This window comes from Cucumis sativus, chromosome 6 (assembly GCF_000004075.3).
Source record: "Cucumis sativus cultivar 9930 chromosome 6, Cucumber_9930_V3, whole genome shotgun sequence".
NCBI classification, from domain to species: Eukaryota; Viridiplantae; Streptophyta; class Magnoliopsida; order Cucurbitales; family Cucurbitaceae; genus Cucumis; species Cucumis sativus.
Window position 1 is genome coordinate 7,020,701 of NC_026660.2, and position 23,442 is coordinate 7,044,142.

At 28.8% G+C, this 23,442-nt stretch overlaps 1 protein-coding gene, 1 long non-coding RNA gene, 1 other non-coding gene and 1 pseudogene across 3 annotated transcripts; 2 read left to right on the plus strand and 2 right to left on the minus strand.

The window, feature by feature from the left end:
* Positions 1–771: 771 nt before the first annotated feature.
* On the minus strand, positions 772–2,176 carry LOC101219002 (annotated as a pseudogene).
* Positions 2,177–5,750: 3,574 nt separating this feature from the next.
* Positions 5,751–5,823, plus strand: TRNAA-UGC. The gene has a single exon. It is a non-coding gene; the product is annotated as a tRNA-Ala (tRNA).
* Positions 5,824–8,821: 2,998 nt separating this feature from the next.
* LOC101218773 (carotenoid cleavage dioxygenase 7, chloroplastic) lies at positions 8,822–14,326 on the plus strand. The gene is made up of 7 exons (XM_004140576.3): positions 8,822–9,667; positions 11,204–11,332; positions 11,872–12,003; positions 12,630–12,902; positions 12,986–13,071; positions 13,308–13,622; positions 13,911–14,326. Exons 1-7 carry the CDS (start codon positions 8,905–8,907, stop codon positions 14,055–14,057), a joined length of 1,845 nt encoding a protein of 614 aa, XP_004140624.1. The 5' UTR covers positions 8,822–8,904; the 3' UTR covers positions 14,058–14,326.
* Positions 14,327–21,825: 7,499 nt separating this feature from the next.
* LOC116404736 lies at positions 21,826–23,084 on the minus strand. The gene is made up of 2 exons (XR_004217771.1): positions 22,467–23,084; positions 21,826–22,243 (listed from the first exon to the last, which is right to left on the minus strand). It is a non-coding gene; the product is annotated as an uncharacterized LOC116404736 (long non-coding RNA).
* Positions 23,085–23,442: the final 358 nt, after the last annotated feature.

Sequence of the window (23,442 nt, forward strand, 5' to 3'; positions counted from 1 at the left end):
AAGGGTTCATATGAGATTGGATCAAACGCAATAAGAACAAGAGTGCAAAAAAGAGCCCGAAAAAAATTGAAGTTATGTTATTTTTACTCTTTTATATATAAGAATGTGTGGATAGTCTAATTTGAATAGTCACACTTCAACAACAAAGTTATCAGATTTGTCAAATGTCGAGAGTACAAATAATTAAAGTCATCGAAAAATAACTTATCATCGTCGTAAAATTGATAGTATTAATAACTTATTTACAACTATATAGAAAATTGCAAATAGCTAGATGACGTTGAATTAACATTTTCCTTCTCCTGTCAAAAAGAAAATCGAGGAAATGAGCTTATTTTATAAGTTTTCTAAGCATATCTATTGATATCGGTATTTTATGGAAATTGTATAGTTCTGTACTGATAGCTTGCTAAAAGGAAAAGAGGCTGCACATAAGATAAAGAAAGAAACACAAAAGAAGATATTTGTAGTTAAAGTTGTATAAAGAAAATGCAAGCTTTTTGAAACATAGGGAGAAGGGGACAAGGGCCTTCATGCATCCAATTTCTATACAAAATCACACCAAACATTGAATATTACAACTTCTCTCTTTTCTCCTTTATGTTTTGTTTATGGCAGGCTAATAAAATATTCTCCATATACCGACTTAACCCTTCAAGTCTAAAACTTTATATTAGAAGTGAGACACTCGTATTCATATCAATATATATATAATTTGTGTGTCATTTACTTAAAAGAAAAATTAAAACTACAAATTATCATGGGTACATATTGTGCGTTCACATTGAATCTAATAATTAAAAGAGATGTTAGATGATGTATTATTGTCATAACAGTACAAATTAACCCATTGGACTTGAGAAAGCAAGATGCGCATCACCAACAGCTGCCCTTCGTGGAACCATCAGGAGGCTTCAACAAGATGGAGATACGTCTTTAGATCATGATGCATTCCCATATTCATTATTCCTCCATTAACATACCAAGAAGTACTTTTGTTGTTCACTTTCAGCTCCTTCCCTACTTCAGAGTACAACCGTTGAGACTGCACGTTCTCCACACATTGCCTAATCCACCACGGAAGCGCTTCGAGGTTGTCGTCGTCGACCACAATTCCCGGTACCTTCGTTACAATGTCATCAGAGTTGACGATGCGCAACACTTTGGTACCTTGTTCATCCAAACTCCTTTGGAAATCTTTGTTACCTGTTAACACAACATAAACTAATTAATGAGTATTATAGCTGTAAATAGTAATAGATGATAATAATTTATCAATGTCTATCATCATCAGCATCTATCATAAAACTCTATATTTGTTAATTTTATTAACTAAGAGGTTGTTTAACATTACCTACGCGAGGGCCACCAAAAGACACTACAGTAACAGGTGGAGCACGTTGTTCAAATGTCATTTTAATATCATATGCCGTTAGTATTGCTAAAGCAGCTCCAAGGCTATGGCCAGTAATAGTGAGACTCAGTGGCTCTCCAGTGTAACTATGGAGTAATCTAGAAACTTCCTCACGTATTGTTTGCTTCAAACTCAACCAACCTACCATCTTGGAACGATATAAACTCAAAACCCGGTTTCCACCATCGGTTTTGACCCAACCCAACTCGAACATGAGTCAGATAATTCAGTTAATGCAAAACGTAAATTCTCGAGCCACTCTAAACAAGTAGCAGTTCCTCTATAAGCAAACACAATGTCCCTACGGCCAAGACGAGCAATTTCTTTCTTGTCCTCACATACTGCCACATAACCGATCCAACTGGATCGAGTTGCAGTTGAGTTGGCAGCCTTTTCAACCCAATATGGCAACTCTAGACTTGACGTGGCTCGTAAATATTTGGTGACGCGATATCCCGTCTTACTCAGCCCAGTTCGATTTAGTAACGATGATTTCGAGTGGCGGCATGATGCGTAAAATGGTGAAGTGGGGTTGTATTGAAAGGAGTCGTATGCGGCTTCAACGAACCGACCGTAACGGAGGATTTCGGTTCGAAGATGGTGGTCTAGTGGATCTAGCAAACCATCCCAATTCTGAATGCCTTGGTACTCAGTCCATTTATGACCCACATCCTTGTTCTTCTTCAGGGTGTTATTGCGGTGGCAGATGACAGAGTGCATTGCCTTCATACGGCGGCAATTTTCCGTCTGGAGGTGGAGCATGGCGGAGAGTTGATAGAAGGGAGGAGAGCAAGTGCATGGGAGAATGGAGATTGAGGTTCTCATTTGCTAAAATTTAATAGTCAGTGAGGGAACTAAGAGTGATGAAGCAATGATTTAATAACATATTTATTTTATAAAATATTGAGAAAATAAATCAATAAAGGATGGAAAAAAATATTGTATGAATTAATTAATTAATGAGAGAAAAACAAATTGAATCATATTATATACTTTGGTTTTGTCAAAGAATAAAAGAGGCATATATATATATATATGATTCTCTCGAGAGTTTAGGGTTTTGTTATGGCTTTTGGTGAACCAAAAAAGAAAGAAGAACAAACACAAGGATTTAAAGTTGTTTTCTGTTTGCTTCCACTCCAACAAACAAAATGATTTTCTATTTATTTTGCTTTTAGTATGGGTCTGGAAAAAAATCCAAATATATATTGTACTTTAAATTAAACAAGGTTTTCTAAAAATAGAATCTAATATTGGTTATTAAAATATAAAATTAAATTATATCAAATAAGGGATGAAATTTAAAAATATTGAATGTAGTATTGTGTGGGGGAAAAAAGTGATATATATTAGTTCTTTGACTTTGTTGGAGAAGGGAAGACAAAGAGTAAGGATGAGCACTATGAAACCCTTAGCCTCCCACCAACATAACACAACACACAAAGAAGAAAAGCAAAACAATGTTGGTGTTTATATATTTGTGGGTCTATTAGATTGTATATTGCATTCTCTTCTATATGTATATGAATATTTCCTTTTTAGAACGTTAAGGCGGGGCACATGTGCTTTCTTTTGTGTCTCCTTTTTCTTATTCTACTTGTCTCTTCAACAACGCATGCATAGGCTACTCTTTTAAAATCACAATGGATTTGTTTCATTTCTAACGGTATCATGTAGTTTAGACTCCACGCGCTATCTTCAATGCATCTCCTTCCATCATAATGAAACAAATATATTAACATTGTATAACTACAAGAAATATACGGAGATGATCGATAGCTTAATTACAAAATATTAAAAGACATCTTCGAAATTCCTAACGATTCAGAGACTATGAAAAGTGAGACTTCTTATAGTATTTTTGCTAAATTATAATTGATATATACATATGCGCTAGAGTAGATGAAGGTATATCTTTGTAAAAACATTTTATAGCATTTTTTTAACGTAATTATAATAACAATTTTTAATGCTATAATATTGTATTTATAGCTTTAATTTTATGTTTTCACAAGGTTATTTAATATTTTTCAAATCACGATTACAATTATATCATAATGTTTTGATATAGCATTTTACTTTGTAGGAAAACTCATCATAATTATTTTTGCATCAAAAAGGATGTTTTTGTTGTACACTTCTCTATGTTAAGCTATATCATCTTGAACTACAAACTCAAGAACATCATTCAAATTTTTTGAATATTGGTTTAAGTTTACATGTATTTATTCATACACAATGTCATAAAATTCACTCCAATAGTAAAATTATGAATCATTGAAAATAGAGACGATAAGAGTGAAAAAGAAAACTTTATACACCACGTTCAATTTTCTTATTACATGTATGTCTCCATTTTTTAAAAGTTAAAGTTCAAAATTAAGATGACAATCAAGAACTTTTTTCTCAAATAATGTAAATGAAGGAAGTAAAGACAAAAATAAGGTTGGAGCAAAACTATAGACAAAAATAGGATAGTTTTGGACTCCATACCTTATTTTTTCATTTTATATATATATATATTTATTTATTTATTTATTTATTACACGTAGATTTTACACTTTTTTATTTTATTTATTATTTATATTAATTGAAGGTCCCACGTGTTGTTTTTTTTTTCATATATATGTGTGGACCCCATGCTTTCTTCCTTTTTTTAATTATATATATATATTAAATATTTCAATTTAAAAATATCTTCCTTTATTAAAATTAGTATCAACTTTTCATTTTCTTCTTTATTTATACATATTTATTAAATATTTAAATTCTAAAAATATATTTATTATTAAAATTAATATCAACTTTCTAGTTTTAATTTATCTTTTTCTTTTTTTTTCTTTATTTATATATTATATATATTAAATATCACAATATTCAAAATTTCTTATTAAATATATTTTTTCTAATTTAATTTGATTATTTATTAATCAAAATTATACATATATTTGTTTTTCCAATTTTCAATTCTTATACTAATAATAATTGAGAGAAATTGAAGCTTACTCGAACAATAATAATTTTAATGTTCATAGCCATAAATACATATTGCTCCCGTGGGTAATTGAATAAATTTTTTAATGTTCATAGCAAAAGAAAAAAAGAAAAAATAAGAATCATAAAATAATTTAAAAGAAAATTATGATTCGATTTCAAATTAAATTAAAAAATCCTACACCAGTCAAATTAGGAAATTGTTTTATATCACTAGTATCTTATTAATTTAATCTTAATATTTGGATCAATTTTCCTTTTTTTGGATAAATATACCAAAATGATTAATTTGTTTATATAAAAGTTTTTTTAAGGAAATTAGTTTTATTTCAAAATTACCAAATTATTATTTGTAGGTAATATAAATAAATATATATACATATGTTGAATAAATTATTCATATATTATGATCTTTTTATTTTTTAAACTTAACTCAAAATAAGAAAAGTGAATTTAATAAAAAAAAATTGACTCAAAATAACAAATGTGACTCTAATAAGCAAAATTCAATATTTAATATAGATATAAATAAAAAAGAAAAATGAAAAGTTGATATTAATTTTAATAAAAGAAGATATTTTTATATTGAAATATTTAATATATATATATATTGAACGTATGGAGCCCACATATATATTTGAAAATAAAAATAAAGAGAACAAGATATGAAACCCACAATTAATATAAATAATGAATAAAACAATGAGGTTTAGGACTCACGTGTAATATATATATAAATAATGAAAAAGTAAGGTGTGAAGTCCAAAACTATCATATTTTTATCAATAGTTTTTTATCCGGTCATTACTTTCTTCATTTACGAGAAAAAAGTTGGATAATCAAATCATTTAAATAAAAAATGTCAAATACATCCTCATTGGATCCCATTTTGGTATCATTTTTCATGAGGCATGCATTTATATATAATTTGATTATTTTATGTGTAGGTTTGAGGATGGTGGGCTTTTGCCCCAAAGATGCTGTGGAAGAAGATAGCCCATCATCAATTGGCCACTCATACCTTACCTCTTCCTCTTCAATTTATATTTGGACCCATGACTATCCTTATTGGATTTGTCTGTTTTTCCTTTTTAGGATTATGAAAATAAATGTTGTTTCCCAATTTAACTTTGAAATTAGGAAGTTAATCAAACCCATACCAAATTAAATTTTTAAAAATTACTATAATGATTATCACACAAATGCTTTGTAAAAACAAGTGCAAAATCAACTTTCAACATTTAGACATAGAAAACTAAAGATAGTTTTTGTTTGGAAGGGAACAACGATCTATTTTAAAACACAACATAAATATGTATATACAAAGTTTAAGTACATAGTTGGGGGTGTAGCTCATATGGTAGAGCGCTCGCTTTGCATGCGAGAGGCACGGGGTTCGATTCCCTGCACCTCCATGATCATTATTGAAAAAGAATCAAAATGTTTGAAAGTCACTAAAAATAATTTTTACATACGAATTAAAAACAAAAGAGTTTGACATGGACGGCTGTGGTAGAGACTGATCATCACATCACATCAATTAGTTTTCTTCTTTTGATTCGACTTAGCTTTACATTATTCTCTTTATGATCAAATAATCAAATATATACTCCCATTCAATGTTTTGTTTCTATTCCCATTATATACTATTACTTTCCATCACACAAGTTCTTTCAAGTTTTTTCAACTCAAATATGAATTCGATACCTAGTGTAGTTGACCTACACTAGGTATTATTGCATTGATTTAGTAACGTGTTGCACACATATTCTAATGTCTAAGTTAGTAAAGTTAAATAGTATTAGTAGAGCTAACGAACCTACACTAGTGTGTGCTTAATAGGATAAAACACCGATTTAATTATCTTTGTAGGTGTTGCAAGTTGACTCTTTAATTACTTGTTAATTATTTGGTTCTTATGATTTAATAATGGTGCTAGAGGTGGACATGTTGAGGTAGTTTCAAGTGGCAAAGACTATCAGTTGATCAATTACCTGATGATTACCCTTTATGTTTTTAAGGAGTTTTAATTATAAAGTACGTTTATGTCATTGTTCAAGGACTTCTAGGGTCTTCTTAAACTTAATTTGGACTTTGATAAGTCAACTAATTATACTAGTTAAATTCAAATTTCAAGAATTATAAATCATCAATTTCTCATTTTCAAAATTAATATGTTAATTTTGAAATTTTCAAATATAGTAAAAGTTAGTTTTGAAAACTAAACACGTCATAGGTCTATTATGTATATCCATATTGTTTAAACAACATTTAAATACATTGTGGGCTCAAACTTCTTCCCTAAACTTTAAATATATAAAATTTAATTTCTACATTATTCTAAATCTTATGTTTACTCGACATTATTCATATACACGTCATGATGACGTTTAATTAGTATTATAATTCAAGTTCAAAAAGCTCAATTCAAAATGAATCTTGAATTACATTACATTCCAATTCCAACGACCGGTATTTAAACATCTCTAAGATTTCAAACCAAAATGTTACCAATTTCAAATTTTAGTGTCTAAAAGTTGTATTATTTTTATTTGTTCTTTTTTCCTTGGGCTAAATGTCATAATCAATAAGGCGATTGAAAGATTTTATATATAGGTTCATGTTGCAAGTGCAAGCTCTCTGATTCGAGTAAAATGATGTTAGATTTCTTTATTTTTCTTTATTTTTTTTAACTATATTCTCAAAATTAATTAATTTAATGTTAAAAATCTCGACTGCTTATTTATGATGTGATAAATGTTGAGTTGTTTAACTATCCTCATAATAACTGATGACTTCAAATGACATATTTCTAATTGAGTGTTCTTTATTGTTTGTCTGTCTTCAAGATAGTAATCTTCAAATATATGTTGCCTAAGTTTCTAGTTATATGTAACTAGCTAGCTAGGAAGAGTTTATTTTATTTGGGCTATCAATTATAGTGCATGTTAAAAAAAGTGACAAGGAAAGTAAATAATTTTAGAAAAACATATATTGGTATAATTGATTTCGTGAATTGGTATCTCTTAAATATATATATATTCACTCTTGACAGAAGATTTTGATTTTGAACTATTGAATCAACTTTTGATTGAAGAGTGGTTTTAGAAGTATCAAATTAGTAAGAAGTAGTTGAGAAAATGGATTTAAATGTTATGTTTGGAAGTGCTATTAATTCAGAGTACTTTTTAACTAAAACACATAAATCCCTTTATAATAAATTACTTGTCTAGACGTACTTTTAAAACAAGTCTTTCATAGTTCATTTCTCATTTCTCACACGCTGGTACACTTTAAACGTGTTCATTTTTTATATTTATTTTAAAAAATATTTGGAGCGTATGGCATAAAACAAACAATTAGTCTTTGAAAATAAGTGGTCATACACTAATTTCTTTTGGTCTAGATCACCATACCCTAACAATTTTGTTTCTAAAAGAAACTAATTAGCAATTACACTGTTTCTTAGAAAGGGTTTCACAACTAATGATCCCATTGTTACTATATTACTTTATGAATGATTAAAATGGACAAAGTATATAGTAACTTTCATTATACTGAGTGCTATATATATATATATATACACTACTATTACTATTACTGAACAAATAATATAATAAATAATAATCTCACCATATAAATCACCAAAATATGGTGTCCCCCATTAGCTTTACAAAACCATATAATGCCCTCCCATGGCTTCAACCTTTGTCCCTCTTCCCACTCCCAATCCCATATACTGCCAAAACCAATGGTAGATCCGTAATTAATCCATCATTTTCTACCTTCAACTTCAATTTCATTACTTTTTAGAACTAATTCAATTCTTACCCTAAACAATAATTATCTAAACAAACGATATATAAAAATTTTACGAGTCGATTTATAATTCATTTAATTTAACTTACAAATATAAACTTAACCAAATTAATCCTTTTATTATAAGAACTTAGATAAGGGTCGTAGGAGAATAGAAAATACATAGAAATATCTCAACCAGATCCATGAATTTCTGATAATTTCATCATTCTTTCAACCTAAACAAAAAGTAAAAGAACATTAAATAAGAAAAATTCAATATTTAAAAGAAAACAACTTATGACACTATTTTTGCATATTACAAATATAATAAATATGATAAGTAATTAGTGATATTAAATGATTATCACTCGGTTATATGCTTTTAAATTTGTTATTAAACATAGTGACATGAATCTTGTTATCATAATTTTATTTTGCTATTTTTTGAAAAGTAAATCATTAAATTGGTGTCGATTGAGGTTATAATATGCACATAATACCTAAAAATTAAATTAATAAAAAAAAGTATAATTTTGAGATATATGTTTAAGGTCATCACATTTATTAGTTTGTTTTTCTTTTCACATTCATAATAATTATTGTCCAACTATTTTTCTTTAAATCCTCGAGTATATAAATTTAAAAACCACCATGGCAAAGCCCCAACAAATAAAAGATCAAAACTTTCCAAAGTGATGAAGGCCAATTCACTCACTTCATCTCTTCCCCTCCAATTTCCATCGCCCATCAAACTTCCTCCTCCGTCCACCGGTATACGATTCCCATCTTCTCTAACTCCCAAAGCCATATCGATTTCCACCCCAAACACCCACCGGATATCCATCAACAAAAACGACGACGACGACGATTCCATCGCAGCCTTTTGGGACTACCAATTCCTCTTCATTTCACAGAGGACCGAGACCGAAAACCCTGCCGTCCTCCGCCTAGTCGATGGCGCCATACCATCAGATTTCCCTTCCGGCACCTACTACCTTACCGGACCGGGCATGTTCTCCGACGACCATGGATCGACAGTGCATCCCCTTGACGGTCATGGGTATTTAAGAGCGTTTGTTTTCGAGAAGGATCACGAGGTGACTTTCATGGCGAAGTACGTGAAAACGGAGGCGAAAATGGAAGAGCATGATCCGGAGACCGATAGGTGGCGGTTTACACATAGAGGACCGTTCTCGGTGTTGAAGGGAGGGAAGAAATTAGGGAATACTAAGGTGATGAAAAATGTGGCCAATACGAGTGTGCTCCGGTGGGGTGGCCGCCTTCTCTGCCTTTGGGAGGGCGGCGATCCCTACGAAATTCGGGCGGAGGATTTGGATACGGTTGGGAAATTTTGTGCTTTCCACGGTGGTGATGATCATGATTCGCCGTCCCGCGGCGGAGGTTACGATGGTGGGTTTTGGCGTTTTGCGGCGGAGCTTTTGAAGCCTGTGCTATATGGTTGGTATATTAATTTTATGTGAAAATTTGTATTTTAAGTTACCATTTTAAAAAAATATATTTATTAATATAATAGGTAATTTTAATGTTTGTTATGGTTTTAAAAGAATGAAAATTAATTTTATCATATTGAAAGTTAGTTCAAAATATGTCTTTAAAACTCAAAATTAATTTAATGTTTGATGTTTTACACTTCTACTTGCAATTTTTATATTCTCAAGAATAATTTTTAGTTTTAAATTAATGGTTAAAAGTATGTTTTAGAGTGAATTTGAAAATGTTAAAAATGGTTTAAAACTATTTTTTATTACTCCTTACTTCAATCATGTTGAAGATTAATTTTGACGATTTATAAATTAAGACATAAAAATGTCTGTAAAATTAAACCTTAGGTTAATTTTGTGTTTAATGACATTGAAGTGATTTTAATACAATGCAGGGGAGATGGAAATTATAACTTTTAAAAATGTGGAAATTACTATATATTTAAGAAAATATTTCTATCATTAAAGATAAAACGTGTGTATATAAAGCCCTTATTTAATTATTTAATTTTATTTAAATTTTTAAAATTTTACAAAGAAAACTATATATCATAGAAAACTTTTAAAAACTATGATAGTTCTAAAAATATTCCATATATATCTGACAAAAACACTTTATTCTTGTTTGTTTGTTTACCTATGATATATAAAATTTTATATTCTATCTAAAAATTTTACTATATTTTAATTTAATCATACTATATTTAAAAATGTCCTAAGTTTAAAATAGTTTGAATCAAAAGGTAATATATATAGATAAAAATAAAAAGAAAAAGTAAAAATTTTTCTTTTTCTTTTTAAATATATGTGCATATGAGTCAGTGCATCATAATGTGATTTAGTTTGTTGATGCATATCTTTTAAGACACCCTCACCCCTATTCAATAAAACAATGGATAAGTACAAAAGGGTGGGTAGAATAGAATAATAAAATGTTCAAGACACTAATAATATGACTTAAACTAATAATTTATTGCAAAATCAATAATAATATATTAAATTATAAGTTTAGTTTCCAAACTTTCATAGTCTTTATCCTCTTACATTTTGAAAATTCAAAACTATCTAATATGTCTTTGTCTTCACCCTTAGTAGCCTAATTTGGTCATCAATGAATTCAAAAATTAGTAAAAGTTATTGAATTAAATGCCTAATTATCTTAACTAATCAAGTAAAGGAAATAGTAATTAAAATGGGTGGTGTTGTTATATAATAAAGGTTCCAAAAAAGGGAAGGAGAGGAATAATAAATGCAATAAGAGAGGAGACAAAGGGTGACACAGTCCCACAGTAAGTAACAATATAAAAAAATGAACATAATCATTGGGTTGGAATATTAAAAAAAATGAAAATAATTTAGGTGGAGAAGCCATTTGCAAATTAAATAATGATAAGAATTGAGAGAATTAGAAGAGGTGGGTATAATGAATTAAAAAAAGAAATGATAAATAAGAATATATATTGGGGGAATATAATGAAAAAATGGAACACAGGAGTATTCAAGATGCCACCGAAGAGGTTATTGTCTCATTACAAAGTTGATGCACAAAGGAATAGACTTCTCGTAATGTCATGCAATGCTGAGGATATGCTTCTACCAACTAGCCATTTCACTTTTTATGGTAATTTTGTTTAATTCTTATCCCTTATCCCTTTAATTTTCTTTCTTTTTCTCTTTTTTTAATTTTAAAATTTACAAAACTTCTCCCAAAATATATTTATAGATTAACAAAAAAAAAAAATATATGCCAATTTATGTTGGCCAAAATAGATTACGATATGTGTTTTTATCACAATACTTACAGAGACATAAAACGTACGCGTCTTTCTTGCATGTGTTGTGATATTTTAGTTCATTTCATACTAGGTTAGAGGTTTGATCCTCGTTTCATGGCTATTGACTAAAAAATAAGTTATATTATAATTAGAAAGAGAAAATAGATTTAGAAGACTTAGCTTAATAATAAAAACACTATAAGGTGGGTAAATCATGTCTTATCAGTAATTGACATGAGTATATAATGATCAACGTATAAATATGTGGTAACTTATTGTTGTGCAAATTTAATTACTTTGTAACAATAGGTAGAATTGAAAATTAAAACTTTGCTTTTATATTACTTAAGAATTCCCAAAATTAACTTTGATATTTTATTTGCAGAATTTGATAGCAATTTCAAGTTATTACAAAAGAAGGATATGGTTATTGATGATCACTTGATGATTCATGATTGGGCTTTCACTGATAACCATTATATCCTCTTTGCTAATCGAATTAAGCTTGATGTCATCGGTACGTTGTTTTTTAATTAATTGTTTTGAACATATAAAAGTAAATTATTGTTTATCTATCTTTTATTAAAATACTAAAAAAAGTTGAAAAATTATTTTAAACCACCCACTTTTAAAAAATATTTATAAATATGACAAAATATGTGCGGTGATAGATTGAGATAAACTACTATTTCTATCGATATAGATACTTATTTTAAAATTTTCTTTTAACTTTATAATTTTAAATTACTTTTTAAAATCATCCGTAAGAAGCAGAAAAAACAAAAAAAAACTACTACTAAAAGTAATGGTTTTAAAACTTCATTGTAAGTTTGAAAGAACTTAAAAGAAGAAAACTCAATTTAATAATTTTTTAGTTTTTAAAATTAAGGCTATAAATACTATTTTTGTTTTATTAATTTTTATTTGTTATCTGGTTTAATAATTTTTAAGACAAGCTAAATTGTGAAACAAAAAAAAAAAAAGTGTTTAAAAACAAACCTACAATTTTTTCAAAAACTAAGACTCAAATGGGTTTATCCATAAAAACCTTATTTCTCTTTTTAGTAGATAAGAAAAAACAAACAAAAATTGCCATCAATGGTTGAGTGAAACTAATTAGAATTCAAACTATATAAATTGAAGGTGCAATGAGTGCAATTAGTGGAATATCTCCAATGATATCTGCACTTAGTGTAAACACAAACAAAAGCACTTCTCCAATTTATTTGATCCCAAGATTTGGTGAAGACTCAAAAAAAGACGATTGGAAAGAAACTATTGTTGAAGTTCCTTCAAGGCTTTGGCTTCTTCATGTTGGCAATGCCTTTGAGACTATTCATGAAGATGGTACCTTAGACTTCGAAATCCATGCCTCTTCTTGCTCATATCAATGGTTCAATTTCAAAAAATTATTTGGTACAAAATCCTCTTCCCCCTCTCATCCCACTCACCTTTCTACGTAATAAACATGAGGTTAATTTATTTTTCTATACGGCCAGGTTATAATTGGCAGACTGGAAAACTTGATCCTTCTGTTATGAACCCAAATGAAACCAAAAGTAAGCAATTTCCTCACCTAGTTAAGGTAAGTTTTCGTTTCATTCACTATAATTAACAATATGCATTTAAGTTTAATTAAGAACCAAACAGTACTTTTCAACTGAACCAAAAAATTTAGTACTGATTTAGAAATGATAGATTTTCTTTTTCCTTTTGCAAGGGAATGCTTGATGAAATTTTGTTAAGGTGTAAACAGTTTAGTTAAAAAAAATTGAGAAAGAAAAACATTCTAAAATTAAGTAACCTTCTTTTTTTGTGTAGGTAAGCATTAGTTTAAGTAAGAATGGGAAGTGTGAAAAGTGCAGTGTGGAACCTTTGAACCAATGGCCAAAATCCTCAGATTTTCCAGTGATAAACCCTAAGTTCTCAGGTCTAAAACACAATTACTTATATGCTGCAACTTCCTCCGGTAACCGGCGGTCGCTACCGTCGTTTCCATTTGATATGATCGTAAAGCTCGACACAGTCACAAACACTGTCCGAACGTGGTTTGCTGGTAATCGGAGATTCGTTGGAGAACCTGTTTTTGTTCCCAAAGGAGATAAAGAAGATGATGGATATCTTCTCGTGGTTGAGGTTAGCAAACTTAATTAGAATCTCTTAATTTTAATGTTTGTAATGAGATATATATATTGGAATGCATCTACTAATTCGTGGTTACTTCAACTCCATCTACTAACAATTATTTTTTAAAAGTTAAATCTTGTATTCAATAGACTGCTTCCTTTTTTCTCTTAGAAAAACACTCAAATAGGTTTTAGCCCATATACACAAAATTGTAGGTTAATTTTTTTTGGCAAATTGTAAAAGCTATAAAATATATATATCTAAGTAAAGGGATTTGATGTGTGTTTAAATACACAGTATGCAGTATCAATACAAAGATGCTATCTTATTATTTTGGAGGCTCAAAGATTTGGAGAAGCAGATGGAGTTGTGGCAAGATTTGAAGTCCCTAAGCACTTGAATTTCCCTATTGGCTTCCATGGCTTTTGGGCTGCTAATACCTAATTAATTAGACAATGCTCCAAAGGGAAGAAAAGTTGTGAGCTGTAGTTCAACAAAATGGGTGTCCTAATTTGAGCTCTATTAAATTTATGAAACCAATAATCACTAGTTTAAAACACTACTGTTCTCTTGATAATATGTATACACATGTAAACACTCCACATTTTTGTGTGTATTTCTATATATATGTAATATGCCAAAGATCTATTATAGATTCGATAATTTGAGTCCTTACTCAACTTTAATTAGTATAATACCATTAATTAGTTTAATGATAAATTTGACGTCTAACTACTCTAGACTTTGGTTTAAGCTCAGATCCACCCCTTAATTACATTTGAAATCTATAACCATTTCTTTTAGCTAGTATCACCAATATATGTCTATAAATAATTAACAATTATTAAATTTAGGAAATTTTTTGTCAGGGAATGATGAAATTTTGGATTTTAGAATTTTCTTATCATTATTTTTCTGTCATAAATTTGTTATAATTAAAAAGTGGCGGCTCTTCCATCTGATTAATTTATTAATTTATGAAGAAAAAAACGCTTTAAAGTGTTAAAGAATCGCTTAATTATAAACAAACTTTTCTTATTGTAGGTATAATTATATATATATATATATATATATTGTTGATGATTCCAACATTCGAAAGACACAAAACACACTTCATAATTAATTTCTATGACATAAATACACAATTCTTTCCATAGTGAATTAGTTTTAGATAAACCCTAAAGTAAACTTTGGTTAAGTTGGTATTAGTTAGGATTGATCATCTTTGACCTCTCTTTCAATCCTACATCCTGCCGTTGGACACTATCTCACAATCTCTATAATATATAGGTCCTCTTACTTATATCTAATTAATACAATTTTTAGATTTGACCTAAGAATGGAAAATGCACAATATTATAGTAAATTATGCATTCTATTGGATAGAGTTAGTGGGAGGAAAAATTAAATTTATTTTAGTGGTATGATTTTCCTGTGGATATTGCTTTAATTCACCACACGTGTACTATTAGTTTGTTGTTGAACATGAGTGGGTCAACCATTGTTTCTTGATCTATTAATATGGATCTAAGTTTGTAAAGAGAAAATCTCTTTTTTTTCTTTTTCTTTTCATTTATTTCTAAATTTAGCTCCATCATACAATACTATAAAAAGTGATATTATTCATCCACCGAAGAGAAAGCACTTGTAAAAAGGTACAATCCAGAAAAGAGAAAGGAAAATTAAAGAGGAAAATCATGGCCAAGAAGAAGATGATGGGAGTGTTATTGATATGCATTGTGGTAATGGCTGCTTTGGAGTTTTCCATTGTCAATGGAGAAGAGAAGGAGGACAAGTACGAGTCCAAATTTGATGCTAAATATAAAACTTGCTATGAAAGTTGTGAGAAAGAATGTCTAGAAAACGGTAATAATGGTCAAAGTTTTTGTGAAGTTAAATGTGACGAAGATTGCGGTGAAAAAGAAAGTGCGGGTATTGATCTTTCTTCTTTAATTTTTCTATTTGACTCTCTTCTTTTAATAATCATAAGTTTAAGTTTTTCTTTTCATTTTATTAGTAATCGAACATGGTGTCAAATCAAGAAATTAAATCTAATTAATGTTAGAAAACCTTTTAATATCATTTCCTTTCTCAATATTAATTAATTTCCGCCTATTTGATCTTCCACATATTTTCAAGTACATTGTAAGGTGTTGGAACAATCAATTATTTAACATAATATCTTAATATTTATTTAGTTTATATATTCAAACCCTAAGGTTAGGTTTTTCACAAATAAACTATTGGCATAATATTAAATTTATTTTCACCAAATAAAGTTAAAAGAAAAGGTCAATGAGTATAAATTAAAAGATTGCATTATATTTTTAATAATGAAATTGAAATTTGTTGTATTTGTTTTTGCAGATAAGCTTCATATCAACCCAGCAAATTGAGGAAAAATGGAGGATGAAAAGAAAAGAAAATAAGAGAAGAGTCATTATTATTATGAGAGAATTTATGTCAAGAATTATTAACAATATTGTATTATTATATTAAAATAATCTATATAGAGAGGAGCTTAATAAAGGGTTTGAAGAGGAGTTAATCATAATAAAGTTACCTTTTTCCCTTTTTACTTTTTTTTTCCTATTATCTATGTTTTATAATAATAATGTGAATTGAATATTTCAATTTATATATAAAAAAAAATCTTTGGTATAATTGGGATTGTGAATCAACCATTTTTTACTATTTATTTTTTAGAAATGTTTATTTATTTGTTTATTATTCAAAACAAGATTATAATTTATTTTATCAAACTATATTTGTTGGCATTAATTCACCCTATCTTCTCTAGTTTAAGTTTTACCTTTATTATCTTATTGCGAACATGATTATTGAACTACACTCAACATTCAAATCTATTTTTAACTATAAAATAAAAAGGATTTAAAAATAGAATAATAAATTAAAATATTAACAAGTTACACCAAAATTTTAGATTCTATGACTATAGCATATCAATAATTTTGATAAAATTTACTATAAGTTGTAAATGTTTTGTAAAATCTACTATTTTTTAAAAAAATTCAATATAAAACGTAATTTACTGTCTTTTATAACATTTTTACAAAAAAAAAATGATTGACAATCCCATTTAAAAAATAGTTATTTTTTAAAAAATAAAATCAAAATATTCTTGTTAATGAAACATCTTGAATAATCAAATATAAAATACCTCATTATGTCACTTAAAGTAATTAAAATTTAACTTAGTCAACAATGCATGCTCTTAGTTTTTTTCAATCTTGATATATATATTTTGAACTTTATAGGTTTGATAATTAATAGTTGGAACAAGGATCGTTACGGTTAAAATATTGACGTTGCTATAAGAAAAAGAAAAAAGAAAGAAGAGAGATTTCAATTTTAGAAATATATGGTGATATTATATAGATCGATAAAGTTAAAATATTGTAGAGATAATTTTTTTTAGATAAATCAATTTATAAAAATCATTTCATGTATAATAAGGTTATTGTTGAGTAAGAAATTTTGGTGAATTAAATTCTACCCATCATCATAGTAAATATTATGATAATTATATATATATTTTTATTGAGTTTGAATAATTAAAGTTGACTCAAAATAGCTCAATTCAAGTACGTCCAAACAGATTAGTCAAGTCCAAGTTCAACAAGTAGATGAATCCAATTTCAATAAGATAAATGGGCTTAAGTCCAAGCTTAATAAGCAAATGGACCCAAGTCCACCAGCCCATGAAATTTCTCTATTAATAGAAACATTGGTCGAAGGAATAATTGAAACTCTGAATTAAACATTTTCTGAAATACTGATGACTTGGAACATTAAACTTTCCTTGGATTCCAGAAGATCAAAACTCAAATTAACTTGCAACTACAATATCCTAAAGACCGAAGATTAAGAAGTTCTAAGTTCAAATAAGTAAATACTAGAGATTGTATTCGCTATATTCATCAATATACAAAGTTTAATTCCACGAATTACATTTCTTCGATTTTTTTAAAAAAATAAATCAATTTATAAAAATTATTTTATGTGTAATAATGTTATCATTGAAAATTGCAATGAGATATCGTAGTGTACTCTATAAATGTTACCAAAACTCTAGCGATTTGGAATGAAAAGAGCAAATAGAAGCCAAAATTGATATATCCTTCTCTACCAATTTAATAAAACATGGGTATGTCTAGATTGACTTAGCAATTTTTTTTGTTTAAAGTTCATTTCATTTAAACGTATTTTATAAATATTAACTTATTATATAAAACAACTATAAAATACTAAGAACTGATTAGGTTAAAATAATGGTTGTTAGAGTTAACAATGGTGGTGACTAGAGGTGGTCGTTGTAGTTAGCCTTCGATGGCTAGTGTGGTTGAGTTGGTCTATGTCGTTAGTCGTTGAAGGTGATGAATTGGCCAACAAAGGGTGGTGGTAACCACAACACAATATATATACAGTGGAAAGTGAGGGCATATGTCTTTCGAGGGGTTGTGGTAACTAATAAGAATTTTACATAAATTAGAAAGCGACAAACAACTAAAATCTAACCAAATACAAAATTTTAAAAAGTTGATATTACGTGTTTATTTTAAACCGAACTTACTTCAACAAATTAATTTTTAAAAATTATTTTAGGCGATCGTAAAATATTAAACATATTTTTAAAATGACTTAATTCACACCGGACAAGGACAAAAATGTAATTACAAATAGAACATATAAAAGAAATTTTTTATTTTAATTGTAATTTATTTTCTATTACTAGTTCAATGTTTGTTATGAATGCATGCATGACCATTGATCTAAATTTAGCCATTTATTTCAATAGAGAAAATCCATTTTTTTAGGTCATATTGCTATGCACGTTGATCTAAATTTAGCTTTACTAAATCCCTACCTATAAAAAGGGGTTTCTCATCCTTCAAAAACTTCATCCTCTCTCAGAATTTTCATCCTCTCTAAGAATTAATAATCAATAAGACACCAAAGGCCAAAAATTTTCAAGAGGAAAAAGATGGCCAAGAAAATGATGGCAGTCTTTTTGATGTGCATCGTGGTGGTAGCTACTTTGCAATTTGTCATGGCCAATGAGGAGGATGGAGTGACCAAATATGAGGCCAAATTTGATGCCAAATACAAGTCTTGCTATGAAACTTGTGAGAAGGAATGCCTTAGAAATGACACTAACGGTGAAAGCTTTTGTGAAGTTAAATGTGATGAAGATTGTAGCGAAAAGGAAGCTGCTGGTACGTATTACCATCTTTATAATAAGCGTTCTCTGTAATTTTTGCATGAATTATGTTAATTTATGATCATAGAAAAAAAACCATGTATCAAAATTTTTCATTAGACCACCAAAAAAGAACCACATATAACAAAAATATAAACTAAAATTGTGAATCTAAATACTTGTACGCATTTTTTATTCTTAAATTTTTGGATAAAGTATTATTTATTATATTAATTTTGATTGTTGTTTTTTGTTTTTTTACAGATAAATTGCACATCGAATTGCACTGAATGATGGAGAGCAAAAAGAAAAAACACCTCTTGAGAAGGATCAAGTACTAAAATTGTATTGAAATCGAGCTTGTACTTTGATTTTAATATTGAAATTTATAAAATTTTTGGTTTTTGGTGACATTGATATGTGAATCAACCATTGAAACTAATTAACATATATGGGGATCGACACATTCTATAAATCTTATATACAATGAGAAGATACTACAGGGCGCAATTCAAAAAGACAAAATATAATTATAATTATAATTTACTACATAATGATCAACACTAATACCGATTTACATTTTTGTTCAATATATCTTTATTAATCTCACACGCATATATATCATCTATTGATTTGAGGTGTACATTTATCTATAATTATGATTTGAGAATGGTTCTTTTTGTAAAAAATCCAACAATTTTTCTCATATTTCTTTTCCTAATTAGATGAATTTAACTTTTTTCTAGAATAATAGAATATGTTTTTAAAAAAGAATTATTATAAGAGTTTATACCAACCAAAAAATAGTAAAATTTTATTTTAGTTAAAACTTGAAATAAAAAAGATAGTTTGTCCAAATCAATTAAAGAATAATACTTGGTTTCAAATTAAAATTCAGAGAATAAAAATACAAAACTAACTAAGAAAATATAAAATTCTTAGTTAAATCAAAGTTTGAAATTTAAAAAATGGAAATAGAAAAAAAAAAAAAAACACATTCCTACCATGGATCGTTTGATTATGAATATAATAATAGACTAAACCACACTCTATAAAATTAAGAAATAAATTTAGTATAAAACAAATTTTTATTCAACTCTCATATCCTCTTAGAGTAGGACTAATACAAATTTAAATTAAATACCCAACTTGACAGTATACAAAAATAAGGAATTGTTGCAATAGCTTTTAGTATATAGATCAAACAAGTTGATGATGATAGCGACCAACAAGGTATGTAAGACTCTAGAAACCCATCAAGCTACTTTCTTTATTACGAACAAAAACCAGTATTTGATTTTGCGACTAATACATGATGGAGGAACAGTTGACCATTTTCTAAAACGCATAATTTGACAAAAGGGTCAATCGGTGTAACTTCTGATTTAGCACCAAAAAGATCAGTCCAGCAACCTCTAACAATAATTGTTATGCATAATGATGTTGAGAGTATATAATAGAGAGGTTCCCTGTGATGACTGACCAATAATGATAACGTTGTTAAGAGCAAGAAAGTCTAACAATAGTATCTGAAATTTGGCAAACCATTGTCGAGAACCTTGCTTCAAGTCATATATCAAACAGTTCTTTAATTAGCTTATGCAAACAAGCTTGGGTTCCTTTGGAAAAAAAAACCTTGGGGCTTATAGACTCCTGAGGAAAACCCATGTAGATCTATCTATTCAAATAACTTGTTTTTGAAGACAGCATTTAACTTCAAGCTGTAGCAGAGGCCAACTGTAAGAGAGACAATTACGGGATGCTGAATAGTGTTAATAATTAAAAGACATGACTTTTTACCACGAAAAGTCTATATATAAATAAGTCATTTTTTGTTGAGAGAAAAAAACACATCAAAATTATTGGTCTTCTATAAACAAATTTATCTCCATATCCACAATCTTGATGTTTGGTAGATTCACAATGTTTCGTTCGTAGATTTTCTATACGGAGTGCTACACTTAGAGAAAGCTGATATGTTCTATCTTGGAAGACAATTACTCGACAATTACTCTAAATATTCAAGCACTAGGGTGAGTAAATTTGTCTTAAGAGACAGCGTGAATTCGTTGGACTCACATAAATATTTATATTTATGTATGATTTTCTGTTCATTGTGATAATAATCTTCATAACAATTTAATAATCTGTATAACAATCTTAAGACAATTTTTGGTTTACAAATGCTTATGTATGGTTACTTTTACATGCTTATGTATTTCTTCAATTAACAAGATTAAGATTAGGAAGCACCTTTAAATATCATATTTGTATAACAATTTTTTTCTATACAGACCCTAATAAGATAAAATAAAAATAAAAATCCTTCACAACAAGTGTTTTTTATAGTAAAATGAAAAATTAGTATAAAAGTGAAAAACTACGTCTAATACTCTTAGATTTGATTTAGTAATTATAGGTAGTTTTTTATACTATCTAAAATTGGTTTTAAATTATTAAAACATTTTCATAGTGATTTTAACCATAATAAATATGACTTTTAACTATCTAAGAGCACTCCCAAAAATGACTAAACTAAAAGTATATATAGTATATATTTACGAGGATTCTAAGATTCCTTCTTACATCATGCACAACTTGATGGTTCTTTAACCATTTCAGAGCTAATCTTTGTTCACTAAACTGTTTTATTGCCATCATCCTTCAGCTTCACACACTATCTGCTGAGTATATATATTGCTGCCTTGTTAATTTGAGACAAAGCAAATGGACCTTACATATATTAGCAAAAGATAGATGATAAACTCAATCAGTTTTGAATCATGGAAGCTCAAGTTCTTCACGTTCTTCTACTAACTCATCAAATAGGACATTAGCATCCATTAGATTTCTAAGAGACAAGTACCTCCACAAAAAAACAACCTAGACCTCATAGCTCAAAAATTGTTGAAAAGAAAACTTATCCCTCAGAGTAAAAAATTTCAATTCTTCACTAATATACAAGCAAATCTCTGGTCACGTCCTGCAACATGTAAAATACTGGAAGATACTATTAAATCAGTCAAAGTGGACAATCAACAACAGTTCCATCATTCATGGTACTGGACTATGCTTCTCATGACCTTGTTAGCAAACATATCATAGCAGCAGTCAGCAGTACATAATGTCATTGCCAAATTACGTACATACTCATAAAACGAATGTTATATCTTCTTTCTATTAACAATTTAGACACCTAAACATGTCATTTGTAACTAAAATGAAGTCATCATACAGACCAACACCAAAAACAAAAATTCTTGGAAACAAAAAGAAACTTCAAACAAGCACTTAAAGTATATTCTCTGGCCGAACATACCAATTCCGGTGACTCGGAATTATATATGTAGCAAGCATGACATGAATTTCCAGAGATCCACTCCTCTGCGATCCAAACTCCATAGACCACCTGATATATTTAAAGATTTGTAGAAAACAAGTAGTCTCCTTCAGTACAAAGGAATTATATATAACTGATTCAAAGAGACAGCACAAACCTAACTTGATACAAATGAATGTATGCCATAATTCAAACAGTTGCACTTAAAAATAAAACTCATTTTCCGTTTTTGTTATGCACACTCCCAATGTAGAAATGACTACTATTGGAAAGAGAATGGAGAATGGCTCACGTTAAAGCTGCTTTAAAAAAAGAGGATGATCCTTCCACCCGTGTTTGTGCAGCACCAAGTGCTTCAGAGAATTGTTTTGCATATCATCATCTTCCCTCAAGTGTTGAGGTAATGGAATCTCCTGGAAATTCTTGTAAATTTTACTGACACGATCTAACATAATGTTTGTCATAATCACATTAGAACTTCTTCATAAATAAGAGTAGACAAGGAAAGGTAGTAAAGAAATGATAATTTTTTCTTCCATATAGCGGTTATCAAATTAATCCTCAAATGGACTTGTCTTGGAAAGAGCAATTACGAACAGATGACAAAGTTATAAAAAGAAACTGAATCTCAAATTGAAATGAAAATACCGAATAATAAGAAACACTAAATCAGCAATAGAAAAACGATAGGATTCAATTTCAGATCATGAGAAAACAACAATGCAAAGGAATTCCAATAACTTCCTTTCAAGAAGGCAATTTCTCTCCCCAGTCTCATCATTATGAGCCATGCGAAAATTTGGCCCAACTTTCAAACCACTAATCCACTCTATTTAACCATCCAGTCTAACCAACGTCCTAGGTTAAGGGGTTGAGAAGTTACTGTGTAATTACGATCATGCCACAAGTAATATCCCAATAACATAACATCCCCAACATCTACCCATACTGTTATAAAAGAAACACAGGAAACCAAGTCAAAGGAACTCACCAAGAGTATTATCATGATGATCATCACAAGGAATTTTGCCTTTAACAAGTGTCTCGACAAATAAAACAGAGATCCATAAGTAATCTGAAAAGTAGAAACTGTTAACCATTTACAGCTTGATTGATGAAAAAATCTGAACTTCATTTCCCCATTCTCAACACTATTCTGGTAACTTGTGTTGTTTATTTCAAATGGATGGAACAATGGATGTTGTAGTGAATCTCATTTTTATATCCATCTAATAGTAAACTCTTTTATTCTTTATTATGGATGAGAT